We start from the raw sequence: 26,999 nt of genomic DNA, 5'->3' as shown, positions 1-26,999 counted from the left end.
CACTAAGCGGGGTAATTGTTTTTTTGGGGGGGGTACACAGCATCATTGCGAATGGCCTGCCACTAACGGGTTAAATTGCTTACAGTGGGGCCGATTCTCTAGCTACCGTTGTCAGCTGGACTTGGCGGGAACGCGCGCCATTTCCTAGTTTCTGGACACCAGTCCAGAGTGGCTCTCAGTACCGGCTCAGCTTACCCGAGTGAACGATCTCGGGGAATTAAATTTTTGACCTACGCCACCGTTCAAAAGTTTGGAAATCTCCTTGTTTTTTAAAGAAAAGCAAATTTTGGCCATGATCACTCCCATCACTCCTGTGTTCTGATGGCCCTTTATCACTCCCATCACTCCTGTGTTCCAATGGCCCTTTATCACTCCCATCACTCCTGTGTTCCAATGGCCCTTTATCACTCCCATCACTCCTGTATTCCAATGGCCCTTTATCACTCCCATCACTCCTGTGTTCCAATGGCCCTTTATCACTCCCATCACTCCTGTGTTCCAATGGCCCTTTATCACTCCCATCACTCCTGTGTTCCAATGGCGCGTTGTGTTCGCCGATCCAAGTTTAAGTTTAAAAGGCTAATTGATGGTTAGAAACCCTTTTGCGATTATGTTACAGACAGAAATGTCCTTGCTTTCCATGAAAACAGCTGAGTGTCTTTTTCACCTTATTAATTATTGTTATAGCGCCATCATATTCCGCAGCGCTGTACAATGGGACAGGCGTTCTTCCTTAGAGGGGGTGTCTGGGACATTAGACTGTCCCTTTAAGAGATGTGACAGATCCACTTCAGGATAATCAAGAAGTGTTTGTGTTTCTGATCTGACGCTGGATAGCAGCTGAAGTCTAGAAGTTAAACGCCATTAAATATAAGTGACAGCGTTCTAAGTAATTTGGCGGACCTTCCGATATAAATCAATGCACAAGTAGCTTGCGTGCGCGCAATTAGGTTACGGATATAAATCTGTCGGATGATTGAAGCCGCGGGGAGGGCGTGCGAGAGCCGGGAGTACAGACAGAGCGGCCAGCGCCTCGCACTCACAGACAGGTGCATCTTTATGGTTTTGGCAAATTAATGAGACATTGTCATCGCCGCCCAACTCCCATCGAAAAAAAGCTGCGGCGGGTTATCCGAGGTGATTGGAAAACACTTCTAGGCCGTGTTTGTCCGGATCCTGGCGTTTCCTTTATTGAGTCATTTATAACAGTTACAATATGATAACATTATTCTCAGCCAGCTGCTGGAGATCAACGACCCTCAAACAGCTGCTGGTTGCCCCCACCGTAAGGTCTCCATACCGGCCGTCTAAAAAGAGGACACCTATAAATTATATGGTTGGCGGCCTGGGAGGGTATAAGATCCATACGCCAGCCTTATCCTACCCCTGATGTCTTCGTAGGGGTTGTGAGTACCTATTACTAGACATTTTGCCAAAAAAATAGTAGTTTACCTCTTTTGAATAAGGCTGAACCCATGACGTCTCCCTGCGGGGCACGAGTTTACCGTACTTGATAGTAAAACACAACTCAGACATGGATAAAGGCCGAGCGGCTGTCTGGAACCTGTTTACAGCTGGAAGGTAAATCTATCCTTAGGTTCCATCTTGGAAAAACCTTAATGAAACCGCGCGGGGGTCACGTCGAGTTGTGACGGCTGGTCAGAAATACACACCGCCTACACAAGCATGTGCTAGAAGTCTACTGTATGCAGGCCACGGACAGGTAACGGAGCCTGCGAGATTTATTTCTAACTCCAGAGCTTAACTTGAACAACTGGGAAATTCTTTATCCCGATAATGGTCATAACCAGACAAGCAAACCGAAGGGTGAGGTGGACTCCTGAGCAACGCAGAGCATCGGAGAGGCTTGAATGGAATGGTTCCACCAGATGGGACACTTCTCTGGTTGCTTCGAAAAGATTAATTTTATATATAAACCTCATAGCATTGGAAATTCAGGGTTAACTCCGTCTAAACTTCCTCGGCTTGTTTTAGAAGTTAGACATTTGTGGTTTAAAAGGCAGAGATTATTATAGTAAAGCAGCACTGAACTCGATGGCACGTTGGACCAAGCCTCCATCGCCAAGCCCTTCCTAGTCCTGGAGGCATCTTCCTTCTCAATCTACAGCTTCCAGAACCCTCACATTCCACTGAATGGAAGAGACTGGTCGTTTCATCCCTATCTACTGTCCTTAGGGCCAGATCTGTAAACACGGCATTGTCTAGCATATATTCTAAAGACTTGTCTAACAGATGTCTGTCTTTAAGCCCATGGAATCCACTTTTAGACAGCAGCAAGTCTCCTCCAGACGTAGAGCAGTGACAGGTCGGGACAGAGGCCGGGCTGATTCTTTGGCCGGTGTGAGACCTGTCACCAGGTGAGTATTTTCTGTCTATTAAGAGTGGTAGCTGCTTAGGCATGAAGGGGATTTGATTATCTATTGATAACCCTTCTAAATAAAGTACTAATGCATTCATTTTTTTATCCCTAAAAGGCACGCGTCACCAGCAAATCAACCCAACGAGTTAGATCATGGAAAGAGGATTAAAAAAATCTGAATCTTAAAACAGTTCAGAGCTGTTAAAAGCACTTAAACATCAATGAGTTGCATGTTATTGACTTCCATAAAAAAAATGTATCTTACCGACGGGCTGATAACATGGCACTTTTTAAAAAAAATTGTGAAGAAAAGCACAGGAGAGAGGAAGACGGTTTAGACCAAAAACCATCTGGACAAATTTCAAAATTTGTTTCCTGCCCCTTTGGTTAGGAGAAAATTCATAGGGCTTTTTCCATTCGGAAACAAAAATTAATTAATCCGCTCACTCATGCTCTCATTCATGCTCTCATTCACGCTCTCAATGTCTTCCTACCTTCTCTGCCGACAGCTTCCGTGCCCCATCTCCTTTCCCATAACTCTGCTTCCTCTCTTGCCTCTTCTTGTTCTTCTGTCTCCGTCCGCTTCTCCCCGTTATCCCCTCCATTAACCAGGCCTCCCAGCACACTTCCGAAATGGGTGGAGCCTCCGGGCACACCATTTCCCTCCGATTGGAGGAATGGGGGAGAGGCTGTCTCCATGGCTCCAAAAGATAAGTACTCAGAAAGGCCAGAATAATGAGGATGGATTCACACGTCTCTTTCTTTGTGAATCTGTCTGCATTATTCTGGCTTCTTGGGAGCACCTTTGTAGTGCTCCGGGAGGCCAGGTTAACGGAGCGGAGAGTGTGGAGAAGCGTAAAGTAGAGAGAAGAACAAGAAGACGCAGGAGAAGAAAGCGGGCTGGAGGAAAGAAGACAGGGACATGGAAGCGGTCGGCGAAGAAGATAAGGAGACATTGAGAGATCGTGTGAATGAGAGCGTGAGAGAGCATGAATAAGAGTGAGGCAGAGTGAAAAAAAGCCCTAAGAAAATGCAAATGAAAATTTGGAGCTCTCAACTCAGTGTTCCTTTGTTTCATTGGAGTCCCTCCTCATTTTTGGACATTCGTAATAAATTATCGAAATTGCCAAATTCTGCTGAAATTAAAGTTCTTACCAACCTGAATGCACAAGTGTAGCTTGAGGTCTTTGCTAAGTGCCTTGGCTTATAAGTATTATTAACACAGGTTAACATTTTTAATCATACCACCGTTTTTTCTTCACATGGTATGAAAAATGAAGCTCTACGGATCATGTCAAGGTTGTCTAATAAACATAAACAAAGAAAAAAGTCCCCCCCCAAACAACTGAAATTCCCACAAGCATTTGGCAATGTTTTTCCAATCCTACAATGAACACACACACCATTTGCAACGTGTAGATGACGTATTCATGTTATAGTCCGACACGCTATATTTCCATTAGCCTGAGAATTCCAGAACGAAGGAATAAAAAAAAGGGGGGGGGCTACGATCGATGGGGAAAAAAAAAAAAAATAAAGGAATAAAACAGTATTGTACTTCCGCCTAGGGAACCCGATAGCCCTCAGCCCACTGGGGGTTTATTTTCAGAACGGGAGTGTAGACATTAACATTTGATACGGACTAGAGGAGGCATCAGCCCACGCTTACATGAAACTCCGTTGTGTTGAGAATGTGACGACCATCTGGGCTCCAGCAGGAAGACACCAGCCCCGCTGACCCTTCGTCAATCTTGCAGTGCCACTCGGACTGCTCCAAGGACCAGACCTGGGGGGGAAAAACACCGCCGGTTAGCTACGGGACGAAGAGTATCCTGCGGGACCTTCCTAACAACCAGAGCTATGAAGGACTGGCGCTGGATCCCGCTGCAAAAGTAAGACGGGGCTTGCATGCAACAAAAACATAGCGAGTGTCACTGGTCCTCCCGGGAGGAGGTGAAATGGTTAAAATCGCTTATAACAGCGTTTTTCAGATGATGCAAACAACGGACAAATGTGGTCACAGTTTAGAAAACCGATCCCAACGTTTGTGGATAGATTATTTTACGATTTCAAACAAGTTAAAATAGACTATAATAGTACTAGAATAGTGCTGCTGATTGATTTTATTGGGCTAAAAAAAGGCAAAATTTGTACAAGCAAGATCTGCTTTTAATGTAAATTTTTAAAAAAAGGACAAACTGCATCGGGGTGACTTCATAAGAGTTACTGTCTTTTCAATGTGTACACCTGTGTTCAAGTACGTTGATCCCTACAAAGCGTTGGCATAAGTCATTCATTTAATAAAACTACTTACGGGTTTTTGAAATGCGGTTGTTTTGGAGATATTTGGCGGAGATATAATGGATTATTTTGCGGCATGGAAGCAGATCTCCCTGAGAAGGTGGCAGACCCTGCATTTGTATTGATTACCTGGCCTCTACCCATTGTACAGCGCTACGGCATTTAATGGCACTATATAAAACAATAAATAATAAGAAGAATAATGTTATCTACCTACTACCTTTAAAAGGCTGCCTGAGCAAATCAGCTGCCTCCAAAATACAAGTATCTTAAAGGTGCCGTTCCACTTAGAGGAACATTAATTGCACTCTCTAGCATCCTAGGCAGATCTGTCATTTTATTTTTTCCCCTGAAAGATGCTTTGTCAGTTTCTATGGCAACAACCTATCAGTGCCTGCTTTTGTAGTACATTATATATCTATCTGTGATACGAAGAGGTAAACTATTGAAAACTCTGTAGAGTAGTTACCTTTTAGCAGATCTATTTCTATGAACGCCGTGAAAGTCGCACGCGGAGGAACCGACAACATCTCTCCCCAATGACTTGGCGCTCTGTGGCCGAGACGTGGGCGCGCAGATCGAGCTGAATCAGCTTTCTTACGGGGTTAGGTGTTTATTGTCGGTTTATCTGCGAAGCCCTCTTTTCCTTCTCTGGCAGGATGCCTCAGTGCGCTCATTTACTGTCAGTTTGTGTTTGCTTAACCATTTAAAGCCTGGCCCTGTCCTACGCCGCCCCACAAAAGCTTTCTATCACTATGAACTCTCAGACTGTCAGAGCGATGACGCCTTTTAGCACCACGGTGGTTAATGAGAACGGTGGGAAGAACTAGACTTGTGTATCCGCACAAATTGTAATTTTAACAAAGTTTGTGGATTTTGTTTATTTGTATGAATGCCCAAAAACGAGCAGGATGCTCAAATTAAAACCCTTAAACGACAATGCATTGTGAGCCTGTACATGTACGGGCCTTGTCGTGAAGGGGTTAAACAAGCGAAAACAAAGCTAAAAAGCTCTGAATTTTGTTTTCTGCTCTTACTCACATTTTCTTCTTCTTGATGTCCACTCCTCCTTCTTCGTGTTCTCCGCGTCTTCGTTCTCCTTTCTTCGTCAGTGATCCGCTTCTCCTTCTGATCTGCTCCTGGAGCACTTCATCATCAAGACCCTGATGCGGGAGAGCTCCAGGAGGCACACAGATCGGTGGAGAAGGAGAAGCGTTCCTCTGCGGGTCCGTCTGCATTACTTTGGCCTCTGGAGCTACATCATTACGGAGCGTCAGCGCACACCTTGGGAACGACCTCCGATTGGGGGAGAAGTTGTCCCCGTGGTGCCCACCGAGGCTTCATCCTGATCCAGGAGGCCAGAGTAATGCAGAGGATCACCGGAGAGAAACAGAGAAAAGGAGAAGCGGAGAACGGGAAGAAAAAGAAGCAGAGCTGCAAAAACACGAAGAAGGTCGGTGTGGCAGAGCGTGGCAGAGAGTGAGTGACAAGAAATTTTGTTTCTGAATTTTTTTAAAAAAAAGCCCTTTTCAAACCTAAAAGGGCAGAAAATGAAATTTATTGTCCAAAAACTAACGGACTAAATTTTTTTGGGTCCACGAGCCCAAACCTAGTGCTGACCCTTTATTATTACGAGCCTACAAAAATCTCATACGCCTTTCCACCTACTCTGCTAAATGTCACTCTTATATAATTCCCTTTATTAATGAATGAATGTTATTAATGAGCGTTTAATGGTTATGTGATCGGGAGATAAAACTTTTTTTTAGGTTATTTGCTTAACATACTAGAGGCAGCAACCTTTAAAGCGGATTTACAGCATAAAATAACGATGTCATAGGCTGGGAGTGATGTGCTTACCTGCACGATCCCTCTCTTGTACATGGCACACAGGATGAACATGGAGTCTGCAGACCATTCCACGTGCTGAATTTGATCCAGACAGGTATACAGGTGGAGGATCTGCAAGGTGTTCACGTCGCGGATCACCAGCCTGTACTGTACACAAGACGCCTGCGGTAAAAAACAACAACCTTTAGTTAATGCCTAAAGAAATGAGGCGCAGAAAGGCTTCATCGTTCAGACGCGGGGTCTCTGACAGCCCCTGTAAGAGAGAATGGGTATTAAAGTGCTCTCGGATTAACCCTATCTCTCCATGAGTACTTTAATATGCGTTCCTTAAAAATCAAAACACTTACCTGATGCAGAAGCTGCAGCCCTGCCGCTGTGGATGCCCTCTTCCATGGTCCGATAAGTCTGGTCACTGATTGGCTGCTTCAAACAGCCGATCAGTGGCAGAAAATGCTTTAATTGAAGAGGAGGCAACCTCTCGCAATATTATAGGTGAGGACTAAGACTCCCATGATGCTCAGCCAGACACAAACCATGTGAACCATACGTTCCATTGTGCGCTAGACTTGTCTGATACTTCCTCACAGCAGCTGGACTCTCCCATTAGCTGGCTGAGCATCCTAGGGGTTGAAGTCCATACCTGCTGGACTGTCCACTTGTAGGCATCCTCCACACAAAATAATAAGCGGGAAAAAAACAGAATTGGGAAATATCCCTACTGCCAGCCACGGCCACACAACAAGAGATGCCATGGGACTACAACTCCCACCAAACTCAGCCATAGGGGCTGGGGGGGCGATGGGTGGGGCAACGTTGCGATGTAGACACTCACCAGATATTTCCCATCGGGAGAGAAACTGCACAGCTGGTTGGAAAGCTTGAAGACCTCGGAAAAATTCATCCTCCTGCGATCATTCAAACGACATCAGCGACACTGACCGGCTAAGGGGGCAGGGCACGTACATGTCACTCATAACGCACCAACGTCCGCAGGCGGGGCTAAGAAACCTACAGCGACGTTCTAAACACTAGAGCTCATATTGTGAGTTCTTAAAGAAACGTATACCTAAAAAAAGAAGTACCGAACTAAGGGGTGTGGTTTGCTTTACGAACTATTATCAATTTGTCTTTTTCTAAAAGAATAACCTAAACAACGGAATTGTGAAATAAAGATACAGGGGAAATGCCTTTTAGATCTCCTGTGTTTAGAACCAGGCTTGATGAGGGGTTTCATGTGTAACGCATCAATAAAACAGGCGTGGCATAATATGGACGCTAGCCGGGGCGGGGCTTCCGCCAGGTATTGACTGACACTCAAGTAAATTTGACAAGTTATAAAGCTGTCACGGCCTAGGGGCGGGGCTACTGTATTCTTCGTGAGTGACAACGCGGGAGGTACAATCCTGTAAACCCTGGGGCGGGGCCATATCCTAAAAGGAGCAGATGGTCGCGTGTAACGGACAGGGATGGAGGCGGAGTCACTTGCTGTAGGCGGGCTCGGTCGGCGGGAAGGGCGCCTGTCAGAGAGGCGGGAATGCGCCCGGGAAAGTTTGCCTCGGTCTGCCCGGGCTCCTTCCCGGTATCACCCGAACCATAGGGTAGGTCAACAGCTGAAGCCTCCTCGTTAGGCCCAAGTTAAACACAAACCCACTAATTACAAGAGAAAATAAAAACACTAACACACATGCGTGTGTTTACTGCCACAAAATGTGTCAATTTATCCTAAAATATGGAGCCCTATTGACAGAGATGAAATGAATGGTAATTTGACAAGATTTACTACAAAATAATAAACTGTAAAATAACAATTGCAGAACTAAATAGGAATTCTGAGAAAAAAACTCTATTGGGGCATTGCTTTAAGAATTTAAGATTCCTTAAATGTATCACTAAATTTATGTAAACTCAGAAAAAGTTAATAGTTTGCGGTTAGTATTATTACAATATTTACGCCTTAATGCCTCAAAAAATAATTAAAATACCCAAATTATTTATCGGTATCCCTGGTTTAGGGTTTCATATCATATAAAATTATATTTAATCACCATTTTTACTTTATTTTTGTAATGCTTCTCTTCATATTGCCCTCCCTTAAAATTTTTAATGAAATCTCTTAAAATTTGTAGATCGAAAATGTTTTTTTTCATGCTGTCAGGACGGTTGAAAAAAAGAGGCTATGAATAATTTTCAATATTTTATTTTTGCATCAAATGCACAACTTGTACCCCATCTCATTACAAACATTATGGAGTAGTATGAGTATATTTTCTAATACATTTCACCTGGATACAAGTAATATAACAATTCGATATGTTGATTGCTTTAAACTCCCAATTGTTTATTATTTATTGATTATTTTTTTTTAAATGTTTAAATATATATATATATATATATATATATATTATTTATTTGCTGTACAAATATATATTTACATTACATACATTTTTTATGTTATAATAATTGTCTTTCCTCTCCTTTAAATAAAATCATTAAAAATACTTTTTTTATGCCAATTAGCCTTTTTAAATTTCCTGTAGAGTGAATGAACTGAAGAGTCCAAAAATTGAGATATACATTTTGTTTTGTTTCACTAAAGACAAATAATTATATACAAGTGGAAACATTGTTCCATTTTTCATGTCTGTGTGCAAAATAAAAGAAATATAACCAAAGAAACAATACAGTGTTTAGTAAGTGTATGACGTCAGCATTCAGAAGGTACACATGCATAGCCATGTAGTGACTAAGCTGATTTCCAAAACGGATGATGTCAGAATATCAGAACCTGATTTTTTAGATTGGTCTTAAAAGAAAATATTATGTTTGTGCTGAGGCTCATATATGATTTAACACTGAAAATCGTACACATGTTTAATAAACATTTTAATAGCAACAATTTATACGAACAATGATGTTTGTAAATAATTACACTGGACACAGAGGAAACAGAGTATTATTTTAAAACGTAAACAAAAAGTAAAATAATAGAAATTATTATCATCAAAAGCATACAGGATATCCTTATGATCCCTATAATATATATATACATTGATGGATTGTTTTATAGCAAATTTAAAAAGGCTAATTGACGGTAAAAAAATACTTTATTTTTTAATGATTTTGTTTAAAGGGGAGAGGAATGACAATTAATATAACATAAAATATGTATGTAATGTAAATATATATATATATATATATATATATACAGTAAATAAAATAATATATAAAAAATGATTTAAAAAATGGGAACATATAGATAAATGATTTGATTTATGAAAATACATATTAATTAAAACACATAAGAGCTATTTGAAAGAGTGTAGAAATCGGGTAATTAATCGTCTATCTTTCCTGTTTAAAACGATATAATTTAATAAATAAATGTAAATAAATATAACCTTCTTCCACTGAAATGAAATGGTGTGTGTGTGTGTATATATATAATATAATATGATATAATATACAGAATATGTATCCAGAGGAGAGCAAGTAACGGGATAAATGATGTGTCCCCGCAGAGCTGCTTATATGTCGGATCTCAATAGAGCGAGTGCTTCAGCTGCATATTAACTGCCTTTCTGGCACTGAAAGAGTTAATTTAATATTCTACCCCAATTCTTTTCATTGAAGAGTCGTAAAAGATGGATTTTCTCCGTGAAATTGTTCCGTTTCACTAAGTATGGCGAGCAGGCCGGGTACTCACTTTTGGGTTTTTAGTAAAGAAGTGATCGGTACCTGCTTCTCCTGCCGGCAGCGATGTCTTTCAGCGGACAGGCAGGGCAGTTAAGAGACGGTTCTCCGAGTCACACTTGGTAATGGGCACTACTAATAAAACACATTCCTCCCTGCTATGGAGGTAAAGCGATCCGATTACAAAATACTGATATTTAAACCGAACTAGCAAGGAATCCTGTCCCAGACCTGCGCTGCGCTGTACCGGGGGCTCGGGGCCACTTCCAAACTTTGCAGCTGTGGTTCACTCGCCATCGGGGCTGCGCACATACCCCCCGGTACATCTGATGTTTGGATGGCATTCTGCCCCTTGCCCTCCCACCGTGATACCTTCCCGCCTGGCGAGAGCCAAGAGGCGGCTGATGCTTTGCAGTCCCCCTCCCCCTTTCTCGCCCGTAAAGCCTCCTGAGTCTCAGCCTTCACGCCGTCACCCTCATCCCATTCCCAAACCTATAATCTGGCGGATCCCACCCCTGCCACCTCCTCTGCCACACATCATTTCCCCGGCTCCGGGGCGGCTGCCAGACAGGTGTCATCTGCTCAATGCCGGCTCCGGCCACGAAGAGGTTAAAGGGACGCTTTGTGATTGTTTAACTTGTTGCGGTAACCCAGGCTCAGCGCAGGGAGCTGCCCCGAGATCAGAGCTGGCAGCGGGCAGGGGCAAGTGGATTGATCGGGACTACCTGCGGACCCCACCAAAGCCACTTTCATGCCAGTGATCAAACAGAGGGCAGTGCAGGGCACCATCACAGCAGACTGGGACTTCAGGTACTGCCCTTCCGCTCACCTCTTACCCCTGTGACAGCCCACTGGGGACACTTCACACAACCCGACAACCAATGCTGGGGTCCGGGCTCTACTAATAGTCATTTGTTAACTTCTATGTGCTTTAAACTGTGTATTATTTTCCAATCACGTGATCTGTTTTACCTGAACCGTATTTGTATATGTTTAATATGTTTGTTGGTCTTAGGTGGTGATTGATGTTTTGTTGTCATGCTTTAGATGTCAGATTTCTTTTGAAAGCCGTACTTCATCAGCACATTACTTTCTCCATGTGTCTGGCACTGAAAGGGTTTCCGAGCTTTCACTTTTCAGACAGTTGTGTGGTATTTGTGATACGGGGGGGGGGGGGGTAATTTGTCATACTTCAGACATGTAATTGGGGGCACAACATGTGTGTTGAGAATTTAAGCATTTAAGCATTGGCATTTAGCTTGTTAACTATTGTGATGCCGGGAGTAATTGGTAGAACAAAAGTATCCATTTTTATTATGAATGCAGTAACCTTGAATACGATTTCAATCCAATTTGCAGAGGATTGTGGAAATCAGAATACTATGACACACTATGAATATCCTTCCATGACAATCCCTTTTCAGTATTTTATATTATGATGTCACGCTTTGCTCCTTACATTACTAAGTGGGTACAATGACTTAATAAGTCCAAGGTGAAGCCTTTCTATAGGCATATTTTCAACCTCCATGTATTGTGTATTATATAAAAAAACACATACAGTGTATGTATGCGGAGAAGGGATTATTGTGTTGTTTGCCCTGTAATTCCTTTAGAGCTGAAAACAGTTTCTAGTTTAACCCTTAAACTGTCAGGTGGTGTGCTACATGGTGCTTCACAATGTGGTGCGCATTTTTGAAGTTAATAATTTTAGGGATAATATCTATAATTCATTGTGTAATTTTGTTCAATTGATTCGATTGTAGGACGGGGTTAAGAGACCCTTATTCAATAAATGAAGTTTAACCCGTTAGATGTACGATTGACCTTCAAGGAGGTTCATGTACATATTCATTCACGTTGCAGAATAGTTAAGTGGCTTGTGATGCCAGGTTTGGTGGGCATGGCTACCCACCGGTACTGGATAACTGCCTTGAATTAAACTCCAATATTTGTTTTCATTAAAATAATCAACAGGAGAACACTAAACACTTAGTAAAAATAACAAATAATATGTCTATCACTGTATAAAACAGTATAAGACAGACAGATAGAAGATCTTAAGGGTGGGCTATTAAAGGGTTAATATTTAAAGAGTCTCAGCTCACGTAGCAGGTTCCCAGGTATGTACATAGGTAGTAAATATCTTTTAAAGACATCTGATACAGTCGCTTCCGTTGATTACTTTTCAGAAAAGCCGCTAATTCGGGAAATATGTCTCAGTCTGTAATGACGGATACGGCATTTTTTATATTAAAATTCGCCGCGTGCCCCATAGAATTGTTTGCCAGACGTGTAACATTTTCTGCCTCCCTGCGTGCTTAATCCTAATGGGAAATGCTGGAAACCCTGCAGGACTCGGTTGCATTGTGTTACTATGGCTGTTTCCATGGCCGCCGGTGTAGCCAACTATGAGTAAGGACTCAGGTGAAGCCACACCAAACCCAACTCGTTTTCTTAATAACAGGCTTCACCGCCGCCAACCAGTTCACATGCATTTTCTCCACCATGTATTCCCGGCGATCTGCAAAGATTATAACTATCGTTACTGATTGATACTTTGGCTCCGAGGGGAAGGGACGTTCACACCGCAGCCTTTAAAGTACAGAGTCAGATCATTGTGAACTTTGTAAGACGAGGAAATAGTTCTTCACACAGAGAGTGATTTGTATGTAACTTAAGACTCTCGGACTGTTTTGGTAACACCGTATTAGACACCCCATGGCCTAGTACATGTAGCTGCACTAATCGCTTTCATATGTTGCATTTTAGTGTGTGTGCGTGTGTGGATGGGTTCAGCCTTTTGACCACCATCCTCTCTTGAAGACCTCAGTGGGTTTCCTCCTCGGAGGGGACACTAGATGATGGCCTCTTCCTTGACTTGGTCTGGGAGGATAGGAAGGGGCTGCCAATACCCTTAGGAGGAGTGCAGCCCCAGAAGAAGAAGATTGGGGACTTGGTCCCTCTGTGGTCCTAACCCACTGGAGCACCTAGTCATGTTTTCTTTTTCACAGCCACAGGGGAAGCACAGAATCCGGGTGTTCAGATTAAACATGTTGTAATACTTTATGGTATTTATCAGGTTTGGTGGTACCCAGTGGAGTGCAGCCCCCCAGGGTTTATTATGGTCCCCAACCTGTCTTAAAACAATAGAGTTTGTTATATGATCCATAAACCGATATCTGGCCTTTCAGCCCAGGCACAGGCCTGTCCCGAATAGAAGAAAAGACCAAAGACAGAATAAGGTTCCTATTTGCCATCAAATTCTGTGTTCCGGTCCAAGCATAAGATTGGTGTGATTTAGTATAAAACTGTTACATTTACGTTTTGCGTTACATTTCTTTTTTCTGTGATGTATTTTAGTAGTTTTCACCGCTTTACTTTCTAAGTCATTTCTATATTACTTCATAATAACAATACTTCTAATAAAAGGCCTGATTTTGAACAAGCGGTAGAGTGAAAAGCAGTGAGTGACAGAGAGTGGGATAAAGGGAGCGTTTCTCTCTTCTTCCCCATTCAATCATCCTGTCGATGGCATCTTGTGTGTTTTAGGCAGTTTGGTGATCCATTTGAGTGGGTTGCAGTACTTTTAATACCTCTGAGCGGCACTTTTATGTGGATCGTACATTTCATTTTATGAATCATATGCCATTATTTGTCATTATTTTATTAAGATAATGAATTCTAAAATAAATCCACAATCTTTTAGAAACATCTGGGACAAGGGAAATGTTTTGCTCAACCCCCCCCCCCCCCCCCCGGCGGCACTCATAGTCTTGGTTAATTGTTTTTATCGCCATTGTCATTCTCTATGGCGCCATACAAATAGATCCACATCTCGTAGTGAGTTCACTCACTTGCTGTTAAAATACACCCGTCTGTCCCAATTCCCAGTTCCTCAGCCTATCCCCTTGACATACGAGAACATCTTGTTCCGTGTATCTAACATCTGGAGATTCAATTCTCTTTGTTGCCGTGGCTTGGTGGATTTAATTGTTTGGCTGATGCTTCTCATCGCAGAGCTGGGAGCCGTCCTCGGTACCTGGAGACTTACCTGTGTTCCTGGGCAGGTGTTCATCCTCTGTTTTTAGTTTAGTCATTTCGTGAATGTTTTCTTTTTAAACATCACGCATTATGAATATGATACAACAAAATTCTCCTTTGCCAATAGATCGAATTAAGATGCAAGATAATAACTTCAAAGCTGCTGCTAAAATGAGATTAGTCATTACTTACCATTACAAAAAAATTACTGCAGTTTTTCTGCAGTTTTTTGGACATGAAAAAACTGCAATACTGTACTTTTACTGCAGTATTACTGCACGTTTACTGCAGTTTTACTGCATTTGTACTTCACTGTACTGCATTATTACTGCGTATTTACTGCGCTTTTTTTTTTTAACTGCAATTATACTGCATTGTACTTCAATGTACTGCAGCTTTATTGCAATTGTACTTCCGTACAAAAATAACTGCAGTACAACTGCAGTACAGTGAAGTACAAATGCAGTAAACGTGCAGTAATACTGCAGTAAAAGTACAGTATTGCAGTTTTTTCATGTCCAAAAAACTGCAGAAAAACTGCAGTAATTTTTTTGTAAGGGTATATTTACATATTAATCATTTTTATTTTTTAAATAAATCAATAAAATGTTCATTTAGCGAGCGTTGAATGTTTTTCTAGTATTACACTATACTCAGGACCTGAGCGTCGGGCTCTTGGGCTGTCAGTGCCTTTGGTGATCTGTGACGCTGCAGTCCCCCACCAACTCGGCCCTGAAAATATTCTATATTTGACATAAATCCCCTTAAAAATATAACTTTTGTTGTGGTAATGTAAGAATGGCACATAAAGCTTATTTGTGGCTCATCTCAGGAGTACCCCTTGCCCTGGCACATATACTGCTGCTTATTTTAACGGCAAAATCGTTAAATTAGTCTAAACCCCTCCAATGAGTCAGCACTCAGCGGTGTCATCGTTTGTCTTGCTGGTTTCCTATAAACTTTAGGTCCGGTTACACTTCTTTTAAAAAACACAAACTCCAATTTATCAGATTGTAATAAAATGTTCAGTTGCGACACGGGATGTATGTCGATTTTATATAAATAAAAAAAAAAAATAATAATAATTTTTAGCATGTCGCGTGTTTTCTCTGGGATTGTTAACCCCACCTCGCACTTCAAAATAAGATGGCAACACATCCATGTTAAGAGAAGTTAATGTACATAACACTCTATGATTAGACTCTCATTTTCATCTTTATTTCCATTTATTTTTCTCCCAGAAGCCCTTCTGTGTCAACAAAACATTCTGATAATTAGCAGCCTCCCATCTTTATGTTTGATAAAAGCGTGCCCAAACATGCATCGTAGTCCTTAATTTCTGCCCACAGCCAACATACAGACTAATTATTTCTCTATAATACCGGAGAAACCCTGCACTTGTGAACAATTCCACCCGCTTGGAGGAAACTGCAAATTAAGAATGTGACATCAGCAAACAAGGGGCTAATTGGGCTTTAAATAAAACAAACATGTTCCGGGTCTGAAAACTTTATTTAAGGAAAAAAAAATTATTTAAAGGAAATGCATATGGCATGGAAATTCAAGGAGTACTTGCATGATAGATACAATCTAGATAGATACAATTTGACGGCAGATCGGCCCCATTCGGCCCCTGTCTAGTCTGCCTGTTTCTCCTGCTGTAAAGACTCAAACCTTAATCAATGTTGGCCTCGTCTTAGATTGAGGAGCCGTATGTCTACCCCATGCATGTTTAAATCCCCTCACTGTTACTAAACTAAAACTTTCTTATATTTCATCAAAACCTCTGGCCCTCCAGTTTTAGACTATGGCCTCTTGTAAATGCAAAATACCAAAATACCAAAATATTGTTATTTTCCTTGATCTGTTGCCTAAAACACAATCTAGAGAATGTGACAGCGGACTCTGTTGTGTTGAAATTTACTTCAAACTACACAGATCAGCAGTTTTTTTAAATGAAGATAATGGTCATTTTAATATTGCTGGCTAACAAGTTATTTAGCGGAATGCCCCCGACCCTCTCTGCCTGACTGGTTGCTCAGTTTCTATACTTTGAATTTATACAACATTTTTAGAATCAGGTCCATAAAAGCTTCACACTAAATGGGTTTCGTGGCACGAAGAGTGACTGGATCACTAAAATACCTTTAAAAATGTTAACTCAATATTTTTGTGGCTACTGGTCTTCCCCGTTGCCCACAGCTCAGTATCAATGCAAACTATCGTCATAACAGGCACTTTCTTTGGATGGTGTCCATATAATATCGGTCGTCTCGCCGGTCGTCTGTCTGATCCTGTATCGATATGTATTAAGGTGCCATCAGTGTGTTTTTGCACCTGCTTGCATGAAAGTATCAGGGTATCTGTAGCATTTTCATGCAGCGTGAAACGGCTTCTATGTATTCACTGAAAGAGACAGTTCGAGTGTTTTGGGCACGTCAGGGGAATCGTGACAGGTAGAAGGAGATAGCACGAATCCCTTGGAGACGGCTAACCACTAGGCAGGTTGCATCATATGGAATCACAAACACCTGTGTGTATATACATACCCATATGGGTGGCTACTCCTATGGTAAAGTAGTTTGGAGCGGCGGCACTAGGTTCTAGGGGCCCTGAGTAGAAGGAAAAAAGATAAAGGGCCACGTCTTCTAACCAACGCGATGGATTTATACACCAACAAAGTATGGTATATCTTGCTGCTTAGTGAAGGTGTACCCAGTTCCATAATATTACTTTACCATACATATATAAAACGCCATTACCTATATTACATGATATAATACATCTCTGATCATTTTCTAAGTAACAATTCGTTTTTACTGCTCTACGGACCTGAGAAATGCCTCTCGTTCGCATCGCTCTGTCTACTGGTTGATGTGAAATATGTTTTTAGATGGTGGTTTAATCAGATCATTTACAGATGCCTCCTGACACCAGATGGTGCTAATTGTTTAGAAAATTTGTAGGCATTTGTGAGATTATCAGTAATCCCAAATGATCATGCGCCTCTTCCTAGATATAGCTCATTGTGTCAAAAAAATAATCCATAGGTGCGGCTACCTACCAGGGCCCTTGGCTTTCCAACCCGAGATGGTATAGATAAAAGAGGAAACATGCCATATCCTAAGCCTTTTGTTGGTAGGTGGTAGGCGCGTGCTCCTAGGTTAATTTGACTAAATAAAAAAAGGTCCACGTAAAGGTAAACTTTCCCTCTTTGGCCGGTTGAGGGGTGGGATATGGCTGCCATGAGCATACATGAAATAATATAACTTCAGATATAATGAGGCTGAATTAAAGCATGCACAATGATGTGTTCCTTAATGGCAGCCATATTGGCCATCCTTAAGAAGACTGCCATTAAATATGGCGCAGGGGCCTTAAAAGTAGATCTGGAGGAAGAGGCACCATTTTGTGTTACATCCCTTTCGTCTCAAAGCTCTGTGTACCTGTGTATGTTGACTTTGTTGTGAACGGTTTATTGCTTGGGGACAAGCATTCCATTAAGGAACTGGTTACTTTATGCCAGTGGCAATGGGCATTGAGCCAGTTTCTGAAACGACAGAGCCGCCGTATAGTAGCTTATGTTCGGGAGACGAGGGAGAGAAGACTCAACAGCTGAATGGGTTAAACATCCCTGATTGCCCCGTAACGGCGAGGCAGCGCAGGTCCCAGACTGTCGCCGCTTCTGTACACGGCTTGGACCCGCCAAAAGTGCAGCTTGTGAACGTAACCTGTGCAGAATCAGAAGGGGGCTTTAAAGCCCCTTTGGAATGTAGTTGCAGATTATTTGAAACAGGTATTGCGTAATCACAAGGCATATCGGAAAGCAGTAGCGTCATCTGTACCAAAGCACCTGATTAACCACGTGATATGCTATATTATTATTATTTATTGCTTTATATAGCGCCATCAAATTCCGTAGCGCTGTACATTTGGCCATTTTTCCGGACATTTAGTATGCAAAAAATACAATATACAATGCGATATATATTATACAGTGGTGTAGTGTCTATGAAGTGATATGTTACATTGTTACAGGCTATTTATAAACACATGCAGTTGGACTTCACTATCCAACACGTTATTCACTTACATTCATTTACATACCGGCAGGCCTGGCATTTATTTACCTAAGTAACCAAAGAGTTAACCCAAGAAGACCGTAGTTAATTTTTAAATTGGGTGACTACGTAGAAGTTCTCATGTTGGGCTCCTCGCAATCCAAGCATAGCACCGCCACTTTAGAAATGCTTAATGTTCCAAGGAAAGAAACACCCGCTACATTTTCACTTACCCCAACGTAGCTTTGATTTTGTTGCCTTGGAGACCAAGACGCTGCGTGTTGCCGATGCATTGAAGGCCGTTTCGCAAGAAGAGGCCGCTCCTCGGCACCAGGAATTCGTCCGGTTTGTAAGCTACGACGGGAGCAGGTAGGGAATAATCAGGTTTACAAAGTTCCGTCTTCACGGAAGAAAACATTATTCTCTAATGTCGTTTAAACAGAAACGTAGCTGGCTGTGATTTATTCAGTTGCCGATGGACATTGGGGTCTATTCACTAAACGGAGAGTTGTGAGGGCAGGGTTGTGAGTTTGTAAGCTGTGGCTTTAACTCTCTCACTTCACTATTCATTATGAAGGGCCAACACCAGCAGGTTTATCCGGCTAGAATAGCTTAGCTGGCCCTGTATAATGCATAATTTCATGGGCAAGGAGACTTTGGAGATAGCTCACTGATTTATCTATACATCATACAGGGCTAGCCAAGATCTTTCTGGTGCAGAAGCTTATAGGGGATGTAAAGGAGTTGAAACTCAACTCTTACGTCAACTCTGCACTTGTTGCTTTTCTCCCACACCTGTCTTAAGTTACAAACACGATGCATACTTACTTCTGGAACGTGCCGGTGATTAACCTGTTCTTTGCCTTAACGCATATTACTGTAAAGCAATATCGGGGTAAACACTTCAGCAATGGAAATTAACAATAAAAGACAAATTATTTACTCAAAGTATCTCATTTAAAATAGGGAAATACTGATTTTATTGAGTCAGTAATAATATGTCTGCCTGGCATTGACGTGGATAGTATCTCCATGCTGGGAATGTGGATAGAGAGAAAGTTAATAGCAAATGTTGGATCTGGTGGACGTGATTAGCAGACATTAAGAAGCTATTTTTTAATGTCTTTTTAATGTCATTTTTTCCATGAGTGGAATAGTTTGATGTGATCGTGTGTTTGCCCATCAGTAGTATAGATTATCGTTACCCATGTGTGGGAATGTAGAGGAATACATCTGGAATCTGAAAAGAAAGATGGCGCCTGCACAGATATCATTGTGATGCAAAAATGTCTGTAATACAAAACTGTATGCCATTCTGATGCCTTTGTAAAAGGTATTGTCATATTTTACAGTATAATACTATTTTTATGTAATTTGTTGCAAATTATTTCATTCCGTCCTCTGTTCTCATTATTTACTATATTATTTTGGAGATTAAGCGCTTTTATAATTTATTTCATTGATTGTCAGAAAGCAGGTTTGGTTAGGGGTGAATGTTACTACTGCTCTCTGAATTACTTCAATTTGAAGATTTTGTTCCCCCGAAAAGAAGTATTTACATGCACTTCCACATCTAGCCACCAGGGTGCAGCAGAACAAGGACTGCATTTACATCATGACTGGATTCTTTTTGTGCTCAGTTGGATACGTTTTTATATACAGATCTGGTTGATGTGTTTATGTTTTGTTGTACAGTCCATACCCAGGCTCCGGGATTACAGAACCTCCCTGACGTGCTTTAGGATTTTTCTTATTTTACCCACATTGTGGTCTCCCCTGCTTTACGCTCATGTTGTATGAAGAGTGTTCTTAATTATTTCAAGTTCCAACACAAACATTGGGACTTCATCAGGTGGATACATTTATTTTCCTGTCCCCTCTAGCAGATAATCTGTAAAACCACTTACTTTCTGGGGTATTACAGGATTCTGCTTGTCAATAGCAGAATTAAGTTTAATGGCGTAAGCATGGGGCGGCATCTGGAACCTTAACTAGAGTCCATTGGCCCCTTAACCTAGCTCTAACAATTTCCCTGATCAACTGTTCATGGTATCCCGCCCGCTGGGTTCCACTTCGCCTGATTTAGATACCCTAATAGCACAGTGTTTTCACATCACCTCCATTAGCTACCAGACAGGGGAGATTATTGGGGTCACTGGCACTATATGCCCAATTGTAGCAATGGCATCAGTACCGGCTATTCCAGAGACTTTAACATGGACTCTTGCTGTGTTCGATGAGAATGTGTGCAGTATTAATTCTCAGTACCATCGAGGAACTCTTACTTAACCAGAACGTAAACCTTATCTGTCATGGAAGTCAATAGTTAATGTTTCATCAAACAACAGATATCCTCAGCATCTTCCTCTTATCTCATGTTAAGCCTGACAGATCTAAGCCAGGATAGGTGTAGGAACCAGAAAAGAACCCAATGATTCTCAGTTGAATGAAAATACTTTCTGGGATGACCCTCAGACCATGGCGGAGCCCCACACCACCCAACGTGCATAGCTAGAGGGGAAAAACAGACCCTGCGAGATAATGAGAAACGCATGAACCTTTATTTATTTAGTTATTGATTTATATAGCGTCATAATATTCCCCGTAGTTACTATACAAGAAACCTGAGTAATAATTACTAGAGGGCTTCAAATGGTCCCGTATACAGGCAGAATGAGTTTAGTAACCCCAGGCGTTTGGTCAAACAGCGTCAGTTACATTGTTTAACAATAGACAATTGATTAATGGGTAAATAAATAGCCGAAAAGGAATCAACCTGTTTCACTTGCCCATAATGAGTGTTTCCAGAATTCTTGGTTTAAATGGGATTTCACTGAAGAAAAATTTTTTTATATGAATCAAAATGATATAACATTAGGCAGCGTTCTTTCCTTAGAATCGATTAGTTCTTAATATATTCTTAACCGTGAATTTCTGTTAACCTTGTCCTTTGGCCAATCATTTACATAATAATATAATATAATAATATTATATAATATAATAATAATATAATATCAATATCAATATATAATATGATCTTTTGTCCCAGGTTTTCTCATTTTGTGTATTTTTTTTTTTAAATCTTTCTAGCTCTAAAACTGGTGCAGGACACAAGAGAGAGGAGATCATTACAGACATGATTTAATTAGATGAGTGCCATAGATGACACAAGATTGCCATGGGAGGTAGGCTACGATTTATCACTTAAATGTTTTCATTTTGAACACAACTTAGACATGACTTAGTTGACTTGGTTACGGGGTTTTAGAACGTCCCTAGCTCTTTAAAAACAATAAGTAGAACTCTTAGACGCCCTTAACACGTTTCGCGTTTTGATGACAAATAAAGTCACGTGGCCTGTAACGGTTCCACCCACACTAAATACAGATGCTTCGTCTGAAGGCGCCCGAAATATTCATTCTACTACAGAGAGGGTATTTCCAACTACAGAAAAACAAGTCTATATTAAACCAGCTCCAAACCAGGGTAAGAGCATTAGTTAAAGCTTGTTTACGGCCGACAGATATATCGCTCTAAGGAATTTGTGCAAATATTAAGGAATAAACTAATCAGAGTGTAAAACGTGGGCATAGATTGCACAGCAAGCGTTTTTAACAAGCAACATGGCTGGGTAACGGTGTACTGGCAATAGCAAATCTTACAATTAAACTTGTAGGGTACCGGTATATATGATACCAGGGCACGTTTATTGTAGAATCCATATATATATATACGTACAATGCTGACGAGCGTCCACGTTTCACCTTAATAGAAGCCATGGTGATCTCTTACTGCGTCTCTAGCTTGTATTACCCCTCGACCTCTAAAGTTCTGTTAATCAATCACCTCCGACGTAGCAATAAAGACCCACTGGTGATTTTTGTTTCTGAGGAGATACAAAGTAGAAAAGACACGTACTGTATCCAGGTCGGTAAGAACGAAGCTGTGATTAGTCCGCAACGTGGATGTTGGTTGATACAAGATGGCCACAAGCACCACGTTTTGATGACATATCAGAAAAGTAGCTGATGATGAGTTGCTGTGTCTTACGCTGGTTTACTAGTATCAAATTTGTGCGTCTGTAGTGTATGAAAGCTTATAAGTAGGCAATTTAACCGCTTGTGTGCCATCCGATCAGGCAATGCAGTCAAAGTTAGATCCATAGGGCATGCAATTGCTTCATCCAAGATGGCCTGGATTTGTAAAACAACAAGTCAGCCATGCGCCGAACGACTGCAGCTTGCCAAAAAATTATTTCCATCTTCATAAGACTTGTTATGGTAGCAGTTTACTTATATATATATATATATATATGTAACAAGTAGATTTGTTATTTATCCAACATATAGAATCATAACATGAAATATAAAAACTGTAATGCTAAGAAACAAAACGAACGAGCCTAAATCTACAAGTGAATTCCAGGATCGGAAAAAATAGGATTGGCGTTTCAGCGAGATTACCCAATGTGTACATTCAGTATATATATATAAAGAGATACAGCAAATAGTGAGAGGGATGGAGGAGGGACCTTAGAGACGAGGCGAAAGAGAGGTGCAATCTGTATAGAAATCAATACGTGGACTCAAAAATCTATGTATGAATTTAAAATGCAATTTGTTGTTTTTTTGTGTTGATTATGAGATTCGGCATATTTAATATTAATTACTGCGTGGAAGACATTCAGCTGAGGCTCTGTATGGCGCGGTGGATATCTGCAGGGTACACAGTCATAGAACTTTTCATACGACCTTAAAACGAGCACTTCTGCTTCAGATGAATGGAACCACGTGATATCTGGTGATGTCACCCGTAATGACCACAGTGATGCGCATCCTAGAGCTCTCGATTAAATCGAAAACGTATCATAAATATTTTCACTTTGTCTTAAAAAAACAACAATTCTGAAACCAAAGCGGGAGAGTGATCTAGATCAGCACTTCCTCGTCCTGTTTGCCATGACTAATATCAAGACATGCCTTGTAAATAATCAGACTGTATACATTGACCTTATTCATGAAATATCTACCCAGAACATACTAAATGCAACAACCGGAGAACATAATTTGCATCTAATATTATCAAAGCTCCATCAAAGTGTAGGCAAAGGCCCTTGTCTATCTACCCTCTTCATAATCCTCATGGGCCAAAAAATGACCGTCAACAGCACCATATGCCACAAAGATCCATCTTACCCAAATGTCACCGTGGTGCCCTCTACACCTCCAAAACCCCATAGTAGCCTAACAAAAATATATATAACTAAGCACTTTGTTACTTTTGGTTAATGTTCAGGAATAACCGGGTATCCTCGAGCCTATCGCGAACGCTTAAAAGACTAATTGATCGTTAGAAAACCCGGTTTGCAATGTAAATGTCTAAAAAAAGTCCTTGTTTTCCATGAAAACAGCTAAATGGCCCCAAACGTTTGAACAGTAGTGTGTGTACATATATATTATATATTCACTTTGGGGAGTTTTTTCCTCTCTCTGTAAAGCCTGAATTGTGATAATCTTAGATTCTACGTGGCCCGCGTCGCTCCACTTTATTACGGAATGCAGGCAACTCTCGGTGTTAAGTAACAGATTAGCGCAAGTATACTTGAATTCATGTTTCTCATTGTTCATCACTTGCGTGTTTTGCAGAATATTCTTTTTTAATGGGTTTTCATTCTTTTTGTATAATTCTAAAAACCTAGTAATATTTGCAGAATTTGGTGTAAATTCCTTGGCTAGATGGAGGGACTATGTAGGGTCGCATAATGTGAGAGCCTGGCACCCAACTACAGTAGCCGGCACATTGCAACTATCTCTACTTGACTGGTGATGATGCATCGACAGATTACCAATTAGAGCACCAGGGTCCCCAAGATCTTGGGGGCCCCTACTCATGTTCCTAGTGTGCCTAATGGATAATCCATCAATGCCCCTGAATGTTGGAAGGACAGAGTGACTGATGGAGGTGTATGTAGTTATGTCATAGTTGCCAACCTTTCCAGTCCCACTGATAGCACTATCCTGGCCAAAAGTTGAGCAAAACCTGTTTTCCATTTACCTCCAGGGAAGTGATGCTTGCGTAGCAACAACAACAACAACCATTTCCATTTCCTAGTGAGTATAGAGGAACAAATCATTCGGTCATTTAAAAAATCTCAAGTTGAATGCTTCAGATAACACAGTAATTAACACAGACTGTTATAGTTGATTGTGTTAGAAGTTAGAACAATTCTATAAGCTACAGTGTCACTAAGGCCTGATTATATACGGCTTGGCACAACTGCTTAATGCGCACTATTCCCATATCTGTGCAGTACCACTCAGTGCCCAGAGGTGGCAGCAGAGTACACTGAGAGCGCAGAATGCACTAAATTACATAGTACATACTCCACCTGTAAAGCAGGTTGGATAACATTTACCTGTTTTTGAGGCAATTCATTTCTAGCAGCTATCTATACAGAATGACCCCATGTGTCATTTTATAAATTAGTTCATGTCACCAGCAAAAATGATCCAATCAATCCAATCAATCAACATTCCATTGGTTTCACCTTTGATATTTTGCATTGGCATTTTTCCCAATGTTGACAAATACATGTGAAATCCCTGAATAAAAATAATCATAAACCTCATTTTTTTGAAAATATAAATTTGTTACATGTTTAAAAGACAAAAACAAAAAACAAACAGTCTAAATGGATACACATGATTTACTGTATATGCTTTATTGCCAGTCTTGCCAATCCACTATTCTGTCATAAATCCTCATCTATGTAAATATGGTAAACTAATGACACCCTGTAGCACACTGGCAGCTAAGCTCTACTACAACGTGTCGTGAAGTCTTCCAATCAGAAGACTCTTGTCAGTCCAACATGCGCTTTGTACGTACGATATGAAGATAATAATGTGACATATAATCCCTCTGGCGTCCAGTACTGGGCAGGCCTAGGCTTGTCAAATTTGGCACATTTTACGAAGGGAAATGCAACTTCTAATTCACTATTCCACATGTTGAAGACCTCTAGAGGCTTTGGTGATGTCTGAGTTGAGAAAAGAGCCCAGGAAGGAAGTGGTAACAATTTAATGTAATTGACTCCAGCAGAGTTGTACTCACACCACTTTAATCATTATGGAGCTGAGATGCGTGGATTAGGATTCACTGGTAGCATCTAACAACTGCACGATTAATTATTAATCTTATGCAATTAACATTAGCTTTACTAAATCATAAAACAAGGGACAAAAGGCAGTGCTAATGTAATTAGATGACCACAGAATCAAACTTTCTGCCATCACTTTTAACTCAGTACTGCATTAAATGTCCATAACAGAGACAAAAACACCTTACGTTAATCAGGACTGCAGTGAAAGCGTCTATGGATCACGTTGTTATATTTCAGTAGTTTTAAGATATTCCTAATTTCACATCATAATGTACTTCTTATGGGACTCTCTTTTGTTTCTGGTACTGCCTAAAAACATAGATTTAAAAAGATGCGCAAAACTAGCATCCAAGAAGAGGGCAAATGCATGCTGGTTAATATTTTACTAAAAAAAAAAACATTTTTGTCCAACAGATTTGTCCAAAATATCATAAAACCTACCGAGCTGTAAAAATACAAACAGCACTTTGTGGTGTGCTGATTAATTGTAGATTAAATTGTAGGTTATGGTTCTTGCCTCCCCCCAATCTCATGTTTTCCTAACCACACGGTAAGGGTTGTTCTTGGAGGTCTAGCGTGGGAATGAGAGCATCAGGATCCAGTGTAGGTACGACTATATGGGTATTGAACGGCATGACGCAAGTGGAGATAAATCCAATGATGTGCCACTGGCACCAACTGTATAAACCACAATACTTTAGACACACGGTTCCCACCAATTGGATACAATGTTCTCTGCCTGGAACTGGGAATGGAAACAATGTTCAGCCAAAAAGAAAATAAAAGGGGCTAGGTGCGAACCCAAGGCATGTACCGTTGTAACCATCATTCACTCTCAGATGTTTCCCGTAATTATTGGTTAAGCTTAACATTAAGAATTTACATACAACTGGAAAAAGTGTGGGTTTTCATTGAGGTGAGCTGATGTCGTTGCATATACTGCTAACTATATGTGTGTTTTGATCACAGAGTCATATATCCTTTGTCTGATTCCCCTTCTGTGAAGATGTCCCAGTCTGCTCCAGCTGATGAAGGGACCACGTTTGAACATCTCTGGAGTACCCTGTAAGTCATTTTATGAAATGAGATATAGACGCCAGAGCCGTATTAACCTGCGCTAAGCGGCATTTATATTTTTAGCCAACAGTCACTGTCCCCATATCTGGTGAAAGTCTCCTGATACAAAATAACTTAATAACACCCAAAAAACTTATACTAGAAGACTATACATATTGTATGATGCCCTTACACGATTCTAATAATGTGTGTTTTATAACCAGTCTCTAATATTAACCTGCATTGTTTTTTTCTTGTTGTCAGGGAACCGGATGGTACATATTTTGATCTCCCTCAGTCAAGTCATTCAAATAGCGAAGCTTCCAACCGTACGGAGGTCAGCATGGATATTTACCAAATGAGAAACATGAATGAGTCTCTCATGGTAAGCATGCCTTTTACTTAGTGCGGACTGAACAGTCCTCTGCAGGCTGGAGGACGGCACACGTTTATG

The 26,999-nt window shown here is 41.0% G+C and overlaps 2 protein-coding genes across 2 annotated transcripts in view; one reads left to right on the top strand and one right to left on the bottom strand.

Annotated features, from left to right (window-relative positions):
• Window positions 1-7,480, bottom strand: part of WRAP73 (WD repeat containing, antisense to TP73) — a 13,671-nt gene extending 6,191 nt beyond the window's left edge. Inside the window, exons 1-3 of the mRNA XM_053451945.1 lie at window positions 7,365-7,480; window positions 6,542-6,694; window positions 4,050-4,166 (exon numbers count right to left, since the gene is read on the bottom strand). Coding sequence (XP_053307920.1) covers window positions 4,050-4,166; window positions 6,542-6,694; window positions 7,365-7,433 — 339 coding nt within the window. The 5' untranslated portion in view covers window positions 7,434-7,480. The remainder of the gene's footprint in view (window positions 1-4,049; window positions 4,167-6,541; window positions 6,695-7,364) is intronic.
• On the top strand, window positions 4,203-26,999 carry LOC128470110 (tumor protein p73-like). The gene is made up of 3 exons (XM_053451946.1): window positions 4,203-4,272; window positions 26,459-26,554; window positions 26,810-26,999. Exons 1-3 carry the CDS (start codon window positions 4,241-4,243, stop codon window positions 26,949-26,951), a joined length of 270 nt encoding a protein of 89 aa, XP_053307921.1. The 5' UTR covers window positions 4,203-4,240; the 3' UTR covers window positions 26,952-26,999.

This window comes from Spea bombifrons, chromosome 12, assembly GCF_027358695.1.
Source record: "Spea bombifrons isolate aSpeBom1 chromosome 12, aSpeBom1.2.pri, whole genome shotgun sequence".
NCBI classification, from domain to species: domain Eukaryota; kingdom Metazoa; phylum Chordata; class Amphibia; order Anura; family Pelobatidae; genus Spea; species Spea bombifrons.
The sequence above is the reverse complement of the archived record's forward strand: the minus strand, read 5'-3'. Positions and strand labels throughout refer to the sequence as shown.